The sequence below is a fragment of the Haliotis rubra genome, unplaced genomic scaffold, assembly GCF_003918875.1.
Source record: "Haliotis rubra isolate DU_JTF1 unplaced genomic scaffold, ASM391887v1 Scf43, whole genome shotgun sequence".
NCBI lineage: Eukaryota > Metazoa > Mollusca > Gastropoda > Lepetellida > Haliotidae > Haliotis > Haliotis rubra.
This window is the reverse complement of record NW_025767113.1, coordinates 1,866,447-1,884,702: the sequence shown is the minus strand read 5'-3', so window position 1 is coordinate 1,884,702 and position 18,256 is coordinate 1,866,447. Positions and strand designations below refer to the sequence as shown.

The 18,256-nt window shown below is 41.5% G+C and overlaps 1 protein-coding gene across 1 annotated transcript in view; it reads left to right on the top strand.

Moving 5' to 3' along the window:
* The window catches only part of LOC124288980 (zwei Ig domain protein zig-8-like), a 116,965-nt gene that overhangs the window by 87,471 nt on the left and 11,238 nt on the right, over window positions 1-18,256 (top strand). The window contains exons 5-6 of the mRNA XM_046725579.1: window positions 562-591; window positions 14,085-14,369. Of these exons, the coding sequence (XP_046581535.1) occupies window positions 562-591; window positions 14,085-14,369 (315 nt within the window). The remainder of the gene's footprint in view (window positions 1-561; window positions 592-14,084; window positions 14,370-18,256) is intronic.

The window sequence follows — 18,256 nt, the reverse complement described above, 5'->3', positions numbered from 1 at the left end:
GGGTGTTCAAATACCTACTTGAAAACTGAAAAAAAAGGTTGACTATGTAAAAAATGTGCAACAATTTGCCAAAATCGCTAAGATTCCTCCTCAGTACCCGGGACTACTAAAACATAAGGCAATTTGATATTACCCCGTCTGGTTCTCCGCCAGTGTCTTTTTATGTGCACGCGTCCAGACTTTAATTTGAATTAATGGTACGAATGTAACGTTGAACAGGTGTAGATAAAGAGAGCGATCATATTTCTAAGCAGAGGAATTAGGCAGCTGTGTGTTACACGCTTGTTAATGTGGGACATACTGTTCATGTACATATCCCAAGTATGTATTAATGATTTCCATACTGCACACACAGTCATTTATATGATAATGAATCTAATGTACAGATATAGCTTTGTGTGTTGTATTTGTATTTAATATGTTGTTCATCAACGTCATAAATATTTTACAAATGACTCACGACGTACCGATGCTGAATGTACTGCACTAGTGTCACTGTATACATCTGTATGTTTATGAAGCAGAATGTACAAATGATAAAGTGTATTTGTCTCATTTCAGATGCACCCTTCAGGCCTACCTTTAAACCAGGTAAGGGTTCTTCCCATTCTTTACTTCTATTGTAATGGCTGCTGTATATCCAGGTCGGGGACTATTACGTGTCTAGGTTAGTGGCGGTGATTGTGGTAGAAACTGTTGTTGCATGATGTACACCAAACTAGCAGTGGGACATTTGGTTAAAGCATTCCCCGGTGCAAATGTTCTTTGACTGGTTCAAGGAAGAGCATGCGCACAGCTCTTATGTTGTTCCACGCACAAAGTGACCAATAACACAGATGAATATTTGTACTGACGAAACGCATCAATGCTATTATAGGTCGCTGTGATTTGTTGTGTCCGGTTTGCTGAAACTGAACGGTGATCCTTCATTAGGAACATAATTATACCATAGGATCATAAACGTGTTTACAATATTCCTTGTTGTCTTAGAAGCAGTGAACTCGTTCAGCGTGAGTCTTATATGCAGACACTACCATGTCCTTAATGTGTGTGTGAAGAGGGACCTGGAAGAGAGATACTCTCGTGATGTATGTTCAGGGAAGCGGGTTTAATCAGCTTCGTATCGTGACCAGTTTCAATGTACTGGCATCGTAGACACTTTCCTGAAATGCAAACCTTTTTGTCCTGAATTAAGAAAATTAATGGCATGCTAAATTAAGTACCCCAGTCCTACGACAATAGCCACTTTGATCTACGTTGTAGAACCTAGTGTTATCTCTGTCTGCTTTACACCAGTTCGCGTCTATTACTGTAGCTGTTGTGAGTAAACCCTACTCCATGTATAGATATAGACCATATGGTGAACAGGATACATTGAAGGTTAAGAGTATCGAAGAGATATGCTGTTTATTTTTAAACGTCTGCATCTCACGTAGCCTTTATTAAAGTTACGTCTTCAATGTCACCCCAAACATGAACTTCTTCCTGAATGAAGGTTTGCGGTGTAACGGAACGCCGCCATCTTGCACGTGGCAAACTTCAACTTCCTACGTCTGTACTCGTGTGGTCGGGATCTTGCCACATATACGCTATGGAACGAAGCAAGGAATTCACTTGTTGCGAGCCACGGAGAGACGTAATGCCGATAGGCAAGTGATAAAAAACCAAATAGCATTGCATCCAACTGTACCTCAGCAGGGATCCAGCCAAGGACCGTCTGCCAGAAAGCTTTGCATGCGAATTCGTTTACTCCCTAGTAAACAAACGCACCACCCTCGGCTTCTAGTACGCGGTGGTCCATGCAGCGTCTACACCAACAGCACAGGGCACGCATGCCCACACAGAACCACACAGTCGTATAATAAACAGCGGGGGTTAGTAAACGATGACAAGCTTGTGAATATGGAGACAGCGATAAGAATGTCTAGTTTTACCAAGTATCTCAATTGTGTTGGTTGCCTGACATTAATGACTCTTCAGTTGTATATCGGTCTTCCACCAGCTGTGACAATGTCTTCGTGTGCCTTTGCCTCAGAAGAATGTATCAGGAAGCAGAATCAAGATAAGATATGGTCTTTGTTTATGGTTTTCTCACCACCATATCATTGAAACACCTTGTATCTCAAACATAGGACATATTTCAAATGATTGCTCAGCATTGACAATTACTATGGCAGTGATTAGAATCATGTTTTGATCATTTACTTACAATCAGTTTACTTTTAATCTCCCGTTGAGAGCTATGGGGAGATAATTAATTTTCGTTAAATCTGTGATGAAGTTTTTACAACTAAAACGGTTTTAGATAACCTCAGTAAGCGCTGTGCCAGCTGAATCGGCTATAGAAGAGAAGGCGTTAAGAACATAGTCGAAGGAAGAGACAAAACCTTAAAGACGATCCTGTATGCTCGTTGAGTTTGCGACGTGAATAACTATATTTTGCTATCTAGCACCTGCTCCCCTCTAAGGACGAAAACGTTTGATAAAAACTGCAATCATTTCGGCGTTATTTGTCCGCGTGAAGGTTTGAATTTTGTATTTAATTTTTTTACGTTATGAGAATGAACAGAAAACAACAGACACTAGATTGCTTCCTAATTTTTTTCACTATGCTAATATTGACACTTTCCCGTGAGATTCTATTTCACCATATTGCAGTATGAACTAGCTGCTAATTTTGTGTAAATGTATTTCCACCAACCTCAACGATTTCTGAACGCTTGTCGCACTTAATACTTATAATGAAGTCTGTTTAACAGTATTGACAGAATAGAATGGCACTTACTTAATCAATATAGGACCTAGTTGGGACCAGATGGAGGAGACATGATTCCATATGACATCTACAGAGCAGCCAGGATGAACACATACTCCAATCGCTGGAGTGTATATACGATAAAACCAGTCTAATTATTATATATTTTCTTAAAGCCTATGATGGAGACTTGACAACTGATACTTTTTAGACAACATCAGTAAGTGCTGCTCCAGCTGAATATGCAATATATAAATCATTGGTGCTATCCGCGTATTTTAGGTATTTCGACGTACTAGGGTGTAATGTACCTTTGGTAATATAGTATGTATCGTTCTGAGTGGCGTTACATACGTAAACAGATATACTGCTTTTACAGCGACACATGTCATTACGTATTTGTATTTACTTATGTTTGATTTACACGACTTTTCTATGTATGTCAAGTGATACTTGTGTATCAGTATCTGTCTGCAGATGTTCAGCCGTAAGAAGCATAGGTCGATGTTAGGGCGGTAGTGCAGGGGTTCAATCTGTCACTTGTCGACGGGTTCGATTCCGTCCATGTGTTCAGTATGTGATCCCATCACTGGAGCGTGTTAGTTAGCTGCCGGGACATTGTTAAGAAACGGGGTAAATCCGCACTCGTTACGTCCGCATTTACATATGGGGATTCATTATTACAAATATTTACGGCAGTGGATATTACAACAACACAGAACAGCCAAACACTGTACGTCAAATCTATTTTTTCAACGACTAGGAGTGTGTGCTACAGTTTCAGAGGTTGAAAAACATGATTAAATTGGCTTCAGAGGTTTGTGTTGACTGTACACAAAATCAGTGGTACTTCATTGACAGGAAGCTGTAAAACTTGTTGTATAAAATCCCATCTCTGGTAGGTACGACCCTATAGCTGAACGGAGAAGCGAGGCATTGATGTTTCTGTCAGAGCCGTATTCCAGCAGACTTCCCCCAGCACAAGGGGATCAGTGCCCCAATGCCTTTGTGTAGTGCACAGAGAAGCAATTCCTCCAGATCTAGCGTCTGGTCAGCGGTTGGTGTAAGCCAGTACATAACACTCGTGTCACACCAAGGCGGATTTACAATGACCAGCCAACTTGACCTACACAAAGTCAATTTCCGCGAGCTTTGTTGTAATTATTTTCTCACCAACTCGAAATTCGCGGCTATATAAATCTCAATCACTTTCTGTACGTGTTAACGGTATGGAGATGAACGCTACCTTAAAAGCATGGAGCGGATAAATTCTCACAATGTAGTGACCGTCGCGACTCAAATCTCCAGGCAAATCATTACGAGTCGCGGTCGCATTTCTACCAGTCAAAGGTGCTGATTGAATTACATGCTCACATCAGTGTAGTGGTCTGGGGGTGTTGGTCCAGTGGTAAATAAGGCCATCGGACATCTTTATTCAGGACATTCTGAGATCGTGGTTATGCAAAGAAACGAATATATTTAATCTAAACTAATGAACATATTTCACATTATCAAAATGTCAGTTGCATCTCGAGGGAAATTTGAATGACATTGAGAGCATTCCAGTTGCCTCTAGCTAAGCGAAGTGCCCTTGTATTATCAGGCCTATAGAAGAACTGGTTTGCCAAAGTGAGATGAGAGGAAACGTGTGGTGCCTTCAGAGTAATGCGGTGATCTAATGCAATACATTCGGTTTAAACATGTTACAAAACTGATCATGAATACCTTCGTTAATTACTGCATCGTGCCGTCGCCCAACCGTAATGACAATTATTGTGCACAACTCACTCTCCATTATTGCCGTAATTGCATTTCAGCTTAAACAATACTTAATCTCAATCCCTGCTTTGCTGTCAAAACCGGAACTTTAACTTTAATGTGTATACGTTGCTTCTAGCATACAGGTTGTTTATGTATTTATTATACTTTATATATATAAATTTAAATGATGGTACCTTATATTTGCATAGTAGAGTCTGGCTCGTGGGTACCTTATCAAAAGCCTTGTTCAATTCCAAGATGACGACGACCATTTCCTGTCGTGATATTATTGGAATATTGGTCAAAACAGTGTACAAAGCAAGTCTTCCCACTGTATCTTACAGCGGACCACCTGTTTCATTGTGCATGACTTGAACATGATTTGTAACAAACAACAGTTATACGTGGATTTGCGCTCAGCGGGTGTAAAGAACTTGTACTCAACCATATCAGTCATCAGTACTTATGATGCATTTAAAACCCGATTGTCATCGATCGACACCCTCGGAGACAGTGGGGGTAACGAGGTATCATTGTTAATACACGTCAACCTCTGAAGGAAGTAGGAATGCGACTACCAAGCAAACAGCATCTGCTCGTAAATCACACCAAACCGTTGTTCAGTCGACTAAGCTAGTTAGCTATTTCCTAACGCATATCGTGTCTTAAGTTATTATAGTTAATGTCAGGTACAAAAACGTTGATTGGAGGTTGTACATGGAACAGCACGCAGAAAAAGTTTGCTACCTGCAAGTTGGTGCAGCGATGACAACTCGCCTGCTGCGCGTGTGAATAAACCGAATACCTTGATTACAAAGTATATGGTCGGAATGTTCTGCATAATTAGCAGGCATACCATATTACAATTGCCAGCGACATCAATAATGGTTCTGCTGTTGGAGTCAGAAGCAAGGCACATTGAAGACACGGTCGCCTTCAGCTTTGTGAACTCTAAACATAAAACAAAGCTTTGACATTGTAAACAGATTCCTTATAAAACAGGATCAAAGGATATGACTGAAGTTTCCAACACAGCAATATATGGAACAAAACAAACATTGGAGGAAAAAAGATATGAATGCTATACAATTTGTACACAGGATACATTTAGGCACAGTGGATATTAACGTTCAACAGACTGGTGTAATTCTCCCTACTTTTTGCAATGTATATCCTTAGCATATGTTTCAGATTGTTGATTGTTAAAAATCAGTCAATACAAGAAATCTAGAACGAGGAGCGTTTCTTATGCATACGTTCAAGAATAGGACGGAAATACACTATTCAACAGACATAATTGTATTTACCAACGCTAAAAAATTATTATTCCAAGCAATGTACGTCAAGCTGTTAAATCTGAAGCACTTAACTACAGCATACTCTAAAATTCCACGTGGCTAGTTTTTGGGCCCATTAAGTTACAGTCAGCCGCTAACTTAGAAGCGTAATGAAACAAGTGTTTGCCTACAACCACAAGTCGGTTCCTGGCAATCAATGCCAATATTTCCCCAACAAACGAGAACGGATGCAATGGGACAATCCGATGTCCAGCATAAAGACGCGCTACCATGAAAGTGTGAAATAAAACTTAGGAAAGCAATTCATGTGAACAAATTGATAATCTTGTGAAGCAATGCTGTGAGTCAGGAATACCTCGTGTGTGACCTGGTCATTGAGGAGGATCAACGGGTTTAGTAGGACATAAACAAATCGGTTTAATGGCAGCATAAATAATCTTGCCAGTTACAAATTATGTCCAAGGTCTTAAACATCGTGTAATGCATCTCACCGGATTCTTCTCCATCACATATAGCTTTGGTCGAGGACTGGCGGTGACCACCAGCACATTTCTGACTGAGGATGACTAAGAATAGGTACACCATTTATAGTCCGTTTGGCTCAAAAGCGGACCGATGAATTGCAATGTAACTCGAAAACTAAAAAACATAAAATACTCAATGAAACACTGATCATAATGAAAACGTCAGACCAACTCTGAGAGGTGTTTGCAGAATTAATGTCCTAAAAAACCAAAAGTTGTTTAACAAACTATCATTAAAATATCGACACAGTTCACTATTTGTTACGAGGGAGGAGTGCAGAGAAAGGGACAGCCGGGTGTGCGAGAAAGGATGGAGACGGCACAGCACAGGTTAATGAATAAATAACTTTGTCGGCACTTGTGCACGTGCTTCTCTAACACCTGGCTGTCACTTTCTGTGCACTCCTCCCTCGTAACAAATAGTGACCTGTGTCAATATTTTAATGATAGTTTGTTAAACAACCTTTTTAATTTTAGGACATAAATGCTGCAAACAAATCACAGAGTTGGTCTGATGTTTTGATTATGATCAGCGTTTCGTTGAGTATTATATGTTTATTAGTTTTTGAGTTTGATTGCAATTCATCGGTCCGCTTTTGAGCCAAACGCACTATAGATGCTGCATGGTTATTGCTTTCTTCAAATTGGCTTGATGGAACTGATTTATCAGTCGAGATAACTGTGTGTTTGGCACCATGCATGTCGAGAAGGATTCTGTGACGATGTCCTTTTTAATATCTTCTCAATGTATAGAACGCGCGTGGTGCTAAGAGTCAAAGAGCAAGTGTTACCGGACTGGCAAGTGGCGGTGACTCTATAAAAGTAATATTTTATCGATCAAATCGGCGCTGTTAATGAACAGAGTATTTATACGTGAGTTTGCTGTGTAAAGTAACAAATGTTTATCATCGCTGGTTTGTTGATCTGGATGGGATTAACACAAAATAGGAGCATTGACGAATCAATCAAACTGGAGAAAATCTCTCCCAGAGTTTCTCCTTCTTCGATTGTAAACAGGATACAATCAGGAGATTTCAAAGTAAACCTCTCGTTGAGATATTCACAGAAATCCCATTCCTAGTGTTTACACAAAACGACTTGAACTTTAAATTGCAACTCAAAGTCCAAATGTTAAATCAATGGAAGGTCAGCTAGCCAAGTTGAAGAAGAAAGCGGGGAAAGTGCACGTGAGGTGATTGCGCGAGAAATGCCCATCAGATGTATGTATTCAGCATGGGAGTTAACATGTACCCCGAGGCAACCTTCTTGTTCAAACATTAGCGTCAGGCAGTCTATTTATCTTTATTGGTGTCTCGGGCCGGCGGTTCCATCGATCAATCACGTCAATCCAGACATACAAGTGTTCACCGCCCGATCCAAAACTACAAACGGGCATTTTACTCAAATTCCGGCTTATGGCTTCTCGTCTACACAACTTTACAAGCTTCAGAATCGGTTGAACCCGATTCCTATCACAAAAGCTATATCGAATTCTGAGGCAGCATTTCCTGTTACGTAACATGACTGACAATATGCTTCGATCTGTTCTTCATCATAATTAGGATTGATTTATGGTTGAAGATTCTCTTCGTCCATCTTACCGCTTTCCAGACGTAATACTGAAATATGGAGTACAATGCAGCATGATAAAACTGGCCATAATAACAACCATTTGTAATAAACTAGCCTCCATTTGATAATTACGCACTCATTCCATGGTTTCAGTATCAATGAAAAACGGTGTTATGTATTGAACAGATCCTTATGATGCATCTAAAACATCAAATCAACCTGAATCAAAGAAGTACGACACATCTGACCTTCAACTTCTGTCAAGATGGGTGTTTCTGGAAGGACATCACATGCTGACCACCTTTCCACCATGATGGGTGTTACTGGAAGGATCGAATGTACTGATCACCTTGACTGAAGACGGGTGTTACTGGAAGGATCGAATGTACTGATCACCTTGACTGAAGACGGGTGTTACTGGAAGGATCGAATGTACTGATCACCTTGACTGAAGACCGGTGTTCCTGGAAGGATCGAATGTACTGATCACTTTGATTCAAGACGGGTGTTACTTGAAAGATCGAATGTACTGATCACCTTGACTGAAGACCGGTGTTACTGGAAGGATCGAATGTACTGATCACTTTGACTGAAGACCGGTGTTACTGGAAGGATCGAATGTACTGATCACCTTGACTCAAGACGGGTGTTACTGGAAGGATCGAATGTACTGATCACCTTGACTCAAGACGGGTGTTATTGAAAGACCGGTGTTACTGGAAGGATCTGATGTAGGATCACGAATGTACTGATCACATGACTCAAGACGGGTGTTACTGGAAGGATCGAATGTACTGATCACCTTGACTGAAGACGGGTGTTCCTGGAAGGATCGAATGTACTGATCACCTTGACTCAAGACGGGTGTTACTGGAAGGATCGAATGTACTGATCACCTTGACTGAAGACCGGTGTTACTGGAAGGATCGAATGTACTGATCACTTTGACTGAAGACCGGGTGTTACTTGAAGGATCTGAAATGTACTGATCACCTTGACTCAAGACCGGTGTTACTGGAAGGATCGAATGTACTGATCACCTTGACTGAAGACCGGTGTTACTGGAAGGATCGAATGTACTGATCACCTTGACTCAAGACGGGTGTTACTGGAAGGATCGAATGTACTGATCACCTTGACTCAAGACGGGTGTTACTGGAAGGATCGAATGTACTGATCACCTACTCAAGACGGGTGAAGGATCGAATGTACTGATCACCTTGACTCAAGACGGGTGTTACTGGAAGGATCGAATGTACTGATCACCTTGACTCAAGACGGGTGTTACTGGAAGGATCGAATGTACTGATCACCTTGACTCAAGACGGGTGTCGAATGTGTTACTTGAAGGATCGAATGTATCACCTTTGACTCAAGACCGGTGTTACTGGAAGGATCTGTACTGATCACTTGACTCAAGACGGGTGTTACTGGAAGGATCGAATGTACTGATCACCTTGACTCAAGATCGGTACTGTTACTGGAAGGATCAAAATGTACTGATCACCTTGACTCAAGACGGGTGTTACTGGAAGGATCGAATGTACTGATCACCTTGACTCAAGACGGGTGTTACTGGAAGGATCGAATGTACTGATCACCTTGACTCAAGACGGGTGTTACTGGAAGGATCGAATGTACTGATCACCTTGACTCAAGACGGGTGTTACTGGAAGGATCGAATGTACTGATGTACTGAAAGATCGAATCACCTTGACTCAAGACTCATGTTACTGGAAGGATCTCATCAATACTCGGGTTTTACTGGAGGTTCTCACTAGGTTCTCACTAGGTTCTCATTAGGTTCTCAGTAGTAGAGAAGGGCATGCTCACCATAGTCCATCCAACATGAGTGATCAGTCTGTTCTTTTACATCTCGTTTCATCATTGTTTACAATGATCTTGTGTCTTTAACGTTCAATGACTCCGGGGCGGTGGGGTAGCCTAGTGGTTAAAGCGTTCTCTCGTCACACCGAGGATCCGGGTTCGATTCCCTACATGGGTACAATGTGTGAAGCCCATTTCTGGTGTCCTCCGCCGTGATATTGCTGGAATATTTCTAAAAGAGGCGTAAAATAAAACTCATTCACTCACTCACTCACTCACTCACTCAAAGAATCGTTTTCTCCCGTGTCACTTAGACTCAGAGTGTTTCTATCATGTGACATAGACAGGGTGATCTGAATGTATCAGGCATACCCCTACAGCTGTGGCGCTCTGAATGTATCAGGCATATCCCTGTGCTGCTTAGTTACATAATCATTACACTGTTGCTGGCCGTTATTCCAAGAGACATCAATGTCTTTGTCGGCTGTAATCTGGCTCCTCTGTCAGGAGTAGGGACTTATATCGACTTGACACCACGAGTTTTAACACTGTGGCGTATTATATAATTTGTCTAATAATGTTTGTGTTTTGTCGTGTAGGGCAGGATGCATGTTAAATTGGGTTTGCTAAAGCACCGTGACGAATGAAATGTACAGCAGATCCGGGTTTTTCCTTTCTTTTTTCTTTCATCTGACAGTCTTGATTGATTTTGCCCGCCATCATAGGAATGTTTTAACACTTAATGTTTTCAGAATTAATTCTTGTAAGCGACCTTGGGCTTCCCAACTGTAAACGTTCTGTTAAGCAGATTTATCCAAGACAACATGATAATTTGCCTTGTCTGTTATTATCAATTTTACAAAATAACGGTCTCGTGTTCTATTTCCTGGAATCTAATAGAACCAGAAGCTCATTTGAATGTTCAGTTTTTCTATTGAAATTCGCACGAAGTAGCTGATTAAGGAATTTCAAAGAAAGTCAGCTCTGTCAAAAATGACACTTTAAAATCTAGTTAAAGCAAAACAGCGACGGTTCGTATCAATTTGTCTGTGGTATCCAGTGTATGGACGCATGCAGGAACCGTACATCGTCCGGATAGCACGGAACGTTTAGTTCCCCCAGACCTAAAATCAATAATCTTCCTGTGGCCCATTTCATGTGCATATTACAGTGAAAGTAGTCTTAGTTCTTCGTATGGATGCAGAGATACAATTTAATGATGCATGCCATCAAAACACCAGAACTGTATCTTCATCCATATCGGTATGCGCTGAGGTTTGAAGCTTGGGTTAAGCACGGAAGGTAAAATATCGTTCTTAAAATAGAGATAGCCCTCTCTCAAGCACGTGGAGGAGGCGAATAAAGGCAGACATGGGGTGATCCTATCTATTTTACCATGAGATACACCTCGGTCAGTGTTAAGCCAGCTATTCTTCACTGCCCGAGGTTTGTCCAGCGCCAGACAAAACCGAATTATTCCACAGTAATGTGTGAATGTCGGATATAGATAATGCACATTAATTTTTCAGGCAGATGTCATGTGCCCAGTCTGGGAACTGGACAATGTGTTCCTGCCTCCGCCAGTGTAGGCAACCGATAACTGGTGATAACCGTCATTATACGACATTAAGGCCAGCGTGGGGGATGACCGCCAGGCTATGACTACCTAAACGAGACCGTACTAAAGGCTAACATTTCTTGAATGGTTTAAAGAACAACTTTACACACTGCGTGTGCATGCATAGATAGACAGATAGTGAGTGAGTGAGTATGGTTTTACGCCGCTTTTAGCAATATTCCAGCAATATCACGGCGGGGGACACCCGAAATGGGCTTCACACATTGTACCCATGTGGGGAATCGAACCCGTGACGAGCGGGCGCTTTAACCATTAGGCTACCCCACCGCCCCTCGTTATTAAGGAACCCGCCAGTCTGTTGTTTGTGTGTGAACGTGGTGCAATCAATTTGCAGGCTCTTGAAACGTCGGAAACATCAGCCCCACGTCAGAGAACATAGGATGCACACCACATAGTGTTAATGATTTAATCCATACATTCTATATGAAACACAAAGCCTGTCCAGAATGGTTTTAGATTCCCAATGTGGGGTAGATGGTGCATTAAACATGAATGGACATTAAGAAACTCTGATGTTGTTATGGTTAACTAGTTTTCAGTGATATCAGTCAATCCTGATAACGATCACGTCCGGTGATGCAGACACGACGTCCACTGACTGGAACCACAAACATGACGTAACGTGCGGGGCTGGTCAAAATAATAGCTGTTGGATACGTTGGGTGGTCAGGCTGGGAGACATAGCTGATAGCATGTCTTCGTACCCATAAGGCATGGGTTATTGTTCACAATATCGACCACTAGCTTGTACAATGCAGATTCGTTTATTCACAGGTCGCCGTCATACTCACTGTTTTTGTTCAGTGCAACAAACAATCTACTGCTGTAGTATACCTTGCCTTGCCTTTGGCTTGTCACTTCCGGGTTGGGGGTCTGCAAAGTGAAACATCTGTAAAGCTCTTTTCTGATACCACCATTCCGATATAAACTTCGATTATGCTAAAATCTGCTACAATGAGTTTTGAGAAAACTTCAGGCACTTACTCGATCATTTCATTGTTAAATATGTAACGGCCGGAAATACGAAAGTCCTGTCTTGGTGTAACATAACATAACGTAGTTTGTGTCTTGTCGATAAGAATCCATACATAGGAAACTATGTTCACAAATATATTCTTCATGGGAGAGGGTTTTTGGTTAATATTCATAGCACTACCAAGGATGTCTGATATTGTGTTCGTAACAAGAGTATTAGGGTAGGCCTCGTTAGTATAAGTTCATGTTGTGTTTAGGTCAACTCATACATATATTTCGCGTTTGCCTGTCCAGTCCTGTCTGAGTTCCTTGGAGTTGATCAAGCGTGTATCTGAGGGGCGCTATGGATGTCCCAAGAGAATGCGTACTTCATGACAGCAAGAAACTGAGTACCTGCACCTTATCAAGTCTCATGATCGATTGTATTGCACATCTCGCAATGATCATATGTCATGTCTTCAGACACCATACAGCCGTCAATAAGACTATGTGTGTACGTTGCCAAAATCACTAAGTCTTCTTTTGATCATCATGACAAAATGTCGACGTTTCTATGATATGTATGTCAGCGGTCTAATTTCCAACTTTTGCGAAAAACAACCAGCACTTGTCGTCAAGATTTAAACTCGACATTTGTGTTTAGCTTTACGGAGCAGACAAGCGTAATGACAGTTTCATTGACACTAATCCACAAGGCAAGCCGCCACACGCTCTACATAGGCGTAATTGAAAACGCATACCAAGTCTTTGGCATCACTCGCCTCGAAGTCGGATGTAATGATATAAACTTTTATCGAATTAGTCATCCACCAAAGTCTCCGACATTATTACCAGCGGGCATACGGCGAATCTTCATAGCGGTAATACGTCATATGATGTAGGACATTACATCGATGCTTCTTGTGAGACGCGGTCTTGCATGCAGCAGAAAACCGCAGAGAGGCAATAAAGTTTGAAAGTACGCCACATTAAGTAGGCTCCCAATCCGAGAGACAAGATATTCCATCATAACGGTCACTTACCGGCCCTTTGAGATTGACAGTTCAGGACTCCAATGCACCATATTGAATGATTCAGTTTGGTATCTGTGAGGTATACTGATCACAACAACGTTGCGATGTGTGCTCCAGTCTGCTATAGGATACCGGTCAGCGATCACAGTAGGTTTTGGGTGATGAGATCATGAAACATAAAGAAATGAAAGAAAACTCGTGTTCATTAGAAGGACGCCAAGCTGCTTCCAGCACAATAGATGTGACCTGGTCATCAGTGCTGGAGTAAACAATTGTATCTGAAATGTATGTCCAATATCAATTATCATGTAACATTCATTGTACAGTTATTCGGGCACACCTACACACATGGAATGACCGTTCATCCGAATAGCAGCATCCAAATTGTTTACACAGCAAACACAAAATGCGACTTTTGATATCGACACAATATCGCACTTCCCTATCGGCTACATACTACATTTGGTAGGCTACATGTACTGTGATACATAATGCCTAGTCTTATTTAGACGTTTGAGACATCGGTTGTAGAATATATTCAGTAGTGGAAATAGAATCTACACAATGGCTCATTCTATTTTAATCATGTTTTGCCATAGTCTGTCACGTGTTTTTGTTCAATTATAATTGGATTGATGGAATTTGAAGTGATTTAACGTTGCCTTTCTATTGCATCCTATGTCTTGGTGCCATGTTGTTTAAATGTCCTTTTATTTTCAGATATAAAAATCTCCGGTCCCAGCTACGTGGAGAAGGGGAATGCACTGCGCCTTGTTTGTAACGCCACCGGAGATGGGTATCCACCCGACGGCATTGACTGGTTCAAGGATGGCCACAAGATCACACAGGACGACCGACTTCACATTCAGATTGTTATGTCCATTGTGGAGAGGACCATAATAAGCTCCTTGTACATCAAGAGAGCCAAGATGACAGATGCTGGGACGTATGTTTGCAGAACATCGGATCTTCAGATTACAAGCACCAAAGTCGTTATTCTCGATAGTAAGTTGCCCCCATATCGGCTGTGGTCATGCCAAACCTTGCCACTCAAGTCGGCTTCCATTTCCCGCTATGATATTTCTATTCTGATGGCTATTCACAGTCACCATCAATTTCCCATATACACGTTTGATATTCACCCTTTAATTCCCATTCACGATCTTATGTTATCTATTGAGCCAGTTGGTGGATCTTGAAGATGGTGAGTATCTGGTAAGATCAACAGCGGTGACTCCGAGCTGTATGCCCCGAGCTGAAGTTGATAATACTCTCGTTTCTTACTGCGTCACGCAGATACAAACATTTGTATACAGCTGTCTTCTCTATCTCGCATATTGATTCTACCAGGAGCTGGCAGCCAGACTTAGTTCAGTGCACTATGGTATAGGGAAGTTGCCAAATTACTTCTGTTGTCGACCGACAGGAACCTGTTAATGGGAATTATTACAACATTATCAATACAACTGCATGGCATAACAGTATCCCTCGGCTGTCGAATCCATTCACGTTAAAATAATAATATTCCGCGATTGTACATGACGTTCGTTGACTTTATACCAGTATTCTCCATTCTTGTAAGATACTGAGACACGAGCGTAGGAAGATAACCCTCCTTGACTACCATTATACTGGTATATTCCCCGACATATTGACGTCAACAACATTACTTTTACCGACCGTGTACCATCTCAACTTTAACATTCACCGAAGGCACACCACCGTTAACACTGGTATATTGCATAACCCTGTTACACACAGCCGTTAACACTGCCGTTAACACTGGTATATTGTCTAACCCTGTAACACACTACCGTTAACACTGGTATATTGTCTAACCCTGTAACACACCACCGTTAACACTGGTATATTGCCTAACCCTGTTACACACTGCCGTTAACACTGGTATATTGTCTAACCCTGTTACACACTGCCGTTAACACTGGTATATTGTCTAACCCTGTAACACACTACCGTTAACACTGGTATATTGTCTAACCCTGTAACACACTACCGTTAACACTGGTATATTGTCTAACCCTGTAACACACTACCGTTAACACTGGTACATTGCCCAACCCTGTAACACACTACCGTTAACACTGGTATATTGTCTAACCCTGTTACACACTGCCGTTAACACTGGTATATTGCTCTAACCCTGTAACACACCCTGTAGCCGTTAACACTGGTATATTGCCTAACCCTGTAACATTGGTACTACCGTTAACACTGGTATATTGCCTAACCCTGTAACACACTACCGTTAACACTGGTATATTGTCTAACCCTGTTACACACTGCCGTTAACACTGGTATATCTGTAACACACTCCGTAACCCTGTAACACACTACCGTTAACACTGGTATATTGCCTAACCCTGTAACACACTACCGTTAACACTGGTATATTGTCTAACCCTGTAACACCTACCTTTAACACTGGTACTACCTACTGTTAACACTGGTATATTGCCTAACCCTGTAACACACTACCTTTAACACTGGTATAGTCTCTAACTGTAACACACCCTGTGGTATACTCTACCCTGTACCTACCTTAACACTGGTATAGTCTCTAACCCTGTAACACACTGACGTTACCACACTGTAACACACCTTGTAACACTGGTATAGTCTCTAACCCTGTAACACACTACCTTTAACACTGACGTTAACACTGGTATAGTCTCTAACCCTGTTACACACTACCTTTAACACTGGTATAGTCTCTAACCCTGTAACACACTACCTTTAACACTGGTATAGTCTCTTACCCTGTAACACACTGACGTTAACACTGGTATAGTCTCTAACCCTGTTACACACTACCGTTAACACTGGTATAGTCCCTAACCCTGTTACACACTGACGTTAACACTGGTATAGTCTCTAACCCTACTACACACTACCGTTAACACTGGTATAGTCTCTAACCCTGTTACACACTGACGTCGACGTTAACACTGGCATATTCCCCGACTCTGTAACGCACTGACGTCGACGTTAACACTGGCATATTCCCCGACTCTGTAACGCACTGACGTCGACGTTAACACTGGTATATTCTCCGACTGTGTTACGCACTGAATGATACTATAAAACACTGGCGGCGTTAACATTGCTAAATTCTCTGAACAGGGCATCACTTAGGACCCACTTGGGATTCATTCACCCGTATTCAGGACGTACACGTAACTCAGTATATGCTTGCTACAAAGTCGCGTTCATATTTCGTTTCGGTCGATCATCTGTTGCCATTTCATCACTGTGCTTCCCCGACGAATCCCAAATAGAGGAAAGTCATTTTGACCAGTAGTGTATTTTGTATATTGATTATGCAGAAGGCGTTGTCTTGGGAGGCATGCTTCAACGGAGTCAAAATTCTAAAGCTGTATTTCACTCCTTGTAATTTTGATATTATGTTGGTTAATTTAAGTGTAAAACACCAGAATTAACTTGTGTTGTCTTGTAGAAATGTACATGATGGTTTCATGGCGTGAGGGATAAAATACAATGCTGTTTGTGACTTCTAATTTTCATACAAGACATTCATTCTCTGTTTGATTTATACTTGCTAAGTGGGTTAGATTAATGACTTTACTTTGTAGTGCGATTGTTATGTCCCTAGTTGGCTGTTTGAGCGTGGGCTATTAAGCCTTTTAACGTGATTGTTACATCAAGCATGTAAGAAAGGCAATAATTTAGGACATCAGATGCTTACAAAAGCAGACATAACAGTTCGATGTGTTCCTGCCTTCGGAAATGTGATAACTTGTGAGAGGAGAATACCTTGAAGTATTCCTCTTTCAGATCGTCAAGGCAAACTTCATTGTCAATGTCAAATTCCACTTCAAGACGTTTAAGAACATCTAATGTAGTAATTTGGGCGTTATGATGTGTAACGGATAGGGAAATCACTCGAGTAAAATGTTAGCGTTTCACAATTATAAGGCTTTTACCGTGGTTTACTGACGATGGGTATTACTGGGCTGTTTGTTTTACACTGACGGCATTGCGCCCATTAGGGTCTGGCATCAAAGTTACAGTCTTTAATTTCAAGAAATCGCCCATTACTATTATTCAAACTGGCGCCAGAATACCTTGTCCGCTTGACAATCAAACAGACCTAATCTGAAAAAATATATTCATTTTCACTACTAACGACATGATGCAATCAGACATGTTAAAACCATCATTCATGCGAAATTTGTTTCAAATGACAAATAAACTCTCATTTTCCTCTACTAAAATCATAATATTTACAATCGCCAGCAAGGATTTGAATGTATGTCTCTACAGACTGTGTCTGCGTCCCTCAAACCCATCTTCTTCCAATACGACTAAGATTACAACGTTGTGATATGGAGTCTATATTACCCTCGTCTCAATTGACTACCCCTGACAACCCCAGATAATATATTGCGTAGGTAAATACACACTCCGCCGCCTCAGATACAAATAGGACGATGTATTTGCCCACGTTGTGATGTACAACGACGTCGTTGATGATGGCGTGGCGTGTTTGATTAGGAAGATGAGTGTGACAAATCTGCCCTTCCCAATGAGTGGACGCAGCTCACGGAGCGTGAGGGAGAAGTTGTCGTGGCTGCAGCTCGTTAGACGAACCTCGGCGTTACTGCTGCTGGATGGATAGAGCAAGCACACAACCTATAATAGCAGTGGCTAGCGATAAAAGAACTTCATAGTGCTTTATATGCATACACTAAGCAAAAGTTCCAGTAGAGGAGTAGACCAAGTCCACAACCTATAATGCTTAACTATCTGAGGATGAAAGAAGCTGTTCAAGCAGTATATGCATATTATGGCACTAAGCATCACTAGCGGTGGATAAGTGCAGGGCGCGCCACATATTACAGAAGAAGAACAAC